Source organism: Opisthorchis viverrini, assembly GCF_000715545.1.
Source record: "Opisthorchis viverrini unplaced genomic scaffold opera_v5_95, whole genome shotgun sequence".
Classification (NCBI taxonomy): domain Eukaryota; kingdom Metazoa; phylum Platyhelminthes; class Trematoda; order Opisthorchiida; family Opisthorchiidae; genus Opisthorchis; species Opisthorchis viverrini.
In genome coordinates this window covers 221566-225634 of record NW_008751752.1, presented here as the reverse complement: position 1 = coordinate 225634, position 4069 = coordinate 221566, and the positions used below count along the sequence as shown (strand labels likewise).

The 4069-nt window shown below is 45.6% G+C and overlaps 2 protein-coding genes across 2 annotated transcripts in view; both read right to left on the bottom strand.

Moving 5' to 3' along the window:
* The window catches only part of T265_13721 (hypothetical protein), a gene marked incomplete at both ends in the record, with an annotated part of 8590 nt that continues 4521 nt past the window's right edge, over nt 1-4069 (bottom strand). Inside the window, 2 exons of the mRNA XM_009170194.1 lie at nt 1-315; nt 1415-1667. Coding sequence (XP_009168458.1) covers nt 1-315; nt 1415-1667 — 568 coding nt within the window. The remainder of the gene's footprint in view (nt 316-1414; nt 1668-4069) is intronic.
* T265_05215 (hypothetical protein) overlaps nt 1397-4069 on the bottom strand; it is a gene marked incomplete at both ends in the record, with an annotated part of 7194 nt that continues 4521 nt past the window's right edge. The window contains one exon of the mRNA XM_009170170.1: nt 1397-1553. Within this exon, the coding sequence (XP_009168434.1) occupies nt 1397-1553 (157 nt within the window). The remainder of the gene's footprint in view (nt 1554-4069) is intronic.

The following is a 4069-nucleotide window of genomic DNA, read 5'->3' as shown; positions in this document are numbered from 1 at the left end:
GCAGGTTTCCAGAGTCCCATCCACCTTTCTGTTCACTAAGACGTCCAGGAATGGTAGCCGATTGTTTCTTTCCAGTTCGATTGTAAACTTGATATCATCAAACGTTGTGTTGAGCAGTTCACGTGCGTCATGTACTGAATTCCGTTTCATGACGACAAAGGTGTCGTCCACGTAGCGGATCCCCAGCTTTGGATTGATGATCGGCAGTACCGCACGCTCTATCCTTTGCATTACCGCCTCAGCAATCAATCCTGATATTGGGGATCCCATTGCAGTTCCTTTGAGCTGTTGATATGTTTGTCCACCGAAGGTAAACTATGTATCCATGCAAAAGTCTAACAGTTTGCATAGACTAATCGCGGCCAAAGGTCATCCCCGGCTACCAGCACGTATATCAACACACACGCAACACTACTCACTGCACAACCACTAACCCACCGCTACGCACAACTACGCTCCCCAATAACGCACTGATGATGTCACCTCGATTGGTGATGAAACGTTTGCAATCAAATTGCCCAGCACAGCGAACAAGCCAACGACCGCTGCTGTGATATGTCGATGACAGGATGTTGCGTTGACAGTTCTGTCATCCTCTCTGATTTTCCGAAGATCGACCGTGTCGGGATGAACCAGCGATGCACTGAGGGAATTCAGAAACTTAGGAGATCCACTTCAATGAGTGGATAGAAGAGTGATCTGAAAAGGACTTCAGCAACGTGTCAGGCTTGGGGCTGTTCGTCCACCCATCAAGCAGACAGAGATCTCTGATTTCTGCCCGTTCGGTCTAATGAAGATAGCTGTTTGATGCCATCATCGAGGCTGTTAGCTGGATGATATAGCTTTGAAGAACCTCAGTTGAATTTTTTGAATGAGACCTCGAGGGTCGGGTTTAGTCTGGGCAACTGTATGTGATGGGGTCTATATTGAATAGCGTCTTTGTATCGAGAAAGTTCATATCTACCATCACGAAGGATATGGGCAACACGTTTCGGTTAGTGAAAAATTTATGCCACCTTTTCCACTGGCTCTTGCACAAACCATGTGTTTACATCTCCTCTACCCGCGAACCAGAACAGACACGGAATGATGAAATGAGTTAGCATTCCTATGTTTCAGGTTGTTAAGTGCTCCAAGCAGGCGGTAGCTTCCCCATTCTCGTCAAAAACGATCTGTCAGACCATTAGTTGCACAACAGAATGCCATGAAGCTGTCTAAAAGTTGTCCGAAGGAGATTCCAATCTTCGAGAAATACACTCATTTACAAATCAATTTGGTTTTCATGAGAGACTCAACTGAATCTCGCGTTTATGATATTCTACAACTGAATGTGCTGCACACAGGCCGCCTCATGTTTCAGTTGACACAATATTCGAGATATCGCAGTGTATTTTCATTAAGGAATATCATAAACGAGAGATTTAGTTGAGTCTCTTGTGAAAACCAAATTGGTTTGCAAATGAGTGTATTTCTCGAACACAGTCCAATTTGGGTTCAAGTTGAACATAAGTTTGACGGAAACTCGGGAACTGCGCCTACCTGATGAGCCTGAACTGGAAGGGCGAAACCGGGTCATGGGCTTCGAGGAGTTTTCAGCAACCTTGTGAGTAGTTTCCTTTATGAAGAGATTCCAATCTATTAGATTGTTTCTAGCAGAGCAAAATGCTCTTTGGTTTTAAACAATAAGTTAACAACGGAATAAGAGACATGGTACTGTGGTAGACAGGTTGGCTCAGGGTGTCTCTGAGGGTGATTAAGCGGAATAACTTGTTGAGTTCACTGTCCAAGGGTGTATAAGAAAGCCACGTGCCTGTGATTAGTGGACAGCATGTATCATGACCCCAACTTCTTTTCAACACACACACACACAGTAAATGACCTGGTAAGACTTGGAAATGCTCGCTCGCTCACCTTAAAGGTAACTGAGCCGCTGACTACGGTGCACTTGTTGACCGCTCAGTGACCTGAATGGATTGAGCTGTCACGTTGTCCACGCGGTCACGACAATCCGTCATCATGGAAACACAAGAAACATGTAGCTTCTGTTACTATGACCAGTTTGACCGGATTAGAGGTGGGTCATCTGTTTAAAAGTCGTCACAGCATGCCAGTGCTACGTTTGAACCCATTAGCTGCAAGCCTATCACAGTTGATTGACAATGAGTATGAGAGACTGTTTGGTGGGCAGATTCCACTTCAACCGTTTGATTCTCACAACTTGTGTGTTTGTTGGGGATCAGACTGACACACTGGGTTCAGTTTTGACTACGTCAAGTTTTCCGCCCTACCTACAAGTGGATACTGTACTGGCACCCAGGGTAGAACTCCAGATTGCTCATTGGTTAAAGTGCGAAGGATGGTCTGAATCCGATCTGTGCACTTGGACTGCTCCTGTCTAGGCTTGGGCATTCCGGCGGCATCTCGGCCCTCCTGCTTCTCTCGGGAAGCAGCTAGGCACCGAAAAGCTGACACAGCTGGACCATGCTTCCAGGCTTCCTAGGACGAACCGTTGCATCAGTCCGACGGCAATGAGAGGTTGGCAGCGAATACACTAAAGGAATTCACTGCACAATTACTTTAACTCAGTGGACGAATCCTTGACTTGTTTGCTTAAAATAAAGCAGTTGCAAGCCATCGGACAGTCTAAACATCGTGCCATGAAGAGCGGGTACCGGTCCCGACTGTTTTTATTTTCGCCGACTAATGTGCATCGTAGAAGTGGTAATGGTTATTGATCAAAGGGTTCATGAGGTCTGGACACGTATTTCCAGAAAATGAGAAAAGAACTACATCGGTTCGAGAATTTTCACGTTTAACAGATAAGACATTTAGTATGCTGGTAAATCACAAGGCTGATCCTACTCAGGCGCGATTCCACCTGAGACTGAAGACTGTATCCCACCCATTTTTGCATCACTGCTACGCAGCATGTCTCAAAGTTTTTGCCATCTTCTTAGATAGCGGTTCTTCCGAACTTCCTAAGGAGTGCCAGGTCCTCCCATGACCCAAATTCAATTTACAGTTTTTCAGACTTATCCGCTACAAAAGCGGAGCTTCGGATGTTGCCTTCAGCTGAGCGTAGACAAGGTGTTTTCGGGAGTGAGGTTAGCCGTTCCTTTCAGTTAGTCTAATCAACAGATCTGACTTCATACTGTACTGCTCTCAGGCTCAAGACGCGTTTGCTGCTTAAAGGAATCGACTGTCTTGATTCGCTTTCTCCGCTGGAATCAAAGGATTTCGCTCGGACTACGGAAGAAACCGACTGATTGTATATTCTTGAATCCAGCTAAAGCTGATTTCAGTCATAAACGTTCATCTTGCGATAATTTCCTGGCGGTTTGCAATCAGGAATTGGTGGAACCTGTAACCTTGGAACAGAATGAAGTAGACCTTATATGGTTAAAAACCGTCGCGTCAAACCCTCAGTTAGTTGTCAACGTTGCGTGAACAAGTGTGTTTTCCTTGTTCCGACCCCGTCGATGACAGCATTGTCTGATTAGAAGTTATTCTGGTCACTAAACACATTGTCTATTACGGTATTCAGTGCCCTCTTCCAAACGCTATTGTCGTGTGTTTGTGGAGTACCTTCCAGTTTTTCAGGAGCACGAAAGAGCTTGCATTCAAGGTAGGGCATTATTCAACTGGAATGACCACCAGCACCCCGGAAGAGATGATTTAAACCATTTGCTTTAGGGGTTTGGTGTTGCCGTAATTGTCAGTCTCCGAGATGACGTCTGAACTCTAGGGTAAAAGTGAACGGCAGTTAGGCCCGGAAGCAGCTTGATAACCCCAAGAAGGAGCCGAGTGGGGAAGTCTCATCAGCCGACCGGGTAAGAAAGAACGGATATGTATGTATGTGTTTGCTTCCATGGGTGACTGAAGGCTTTGACTCGTGTACAGGATACCAAAAACCCCAAAACCATACCAAGTCCCTTGTTTGGGTTGCTACTTTTTGCCTGTGTTTACCTCTCTTTTGATCAGACATTGATATCTACAACACACACGATGTCCAGATGTGGAACTCGTCAGTTCCTTGGAATTCCAACTTTCAGGAAGAGAAGGGGGTAGA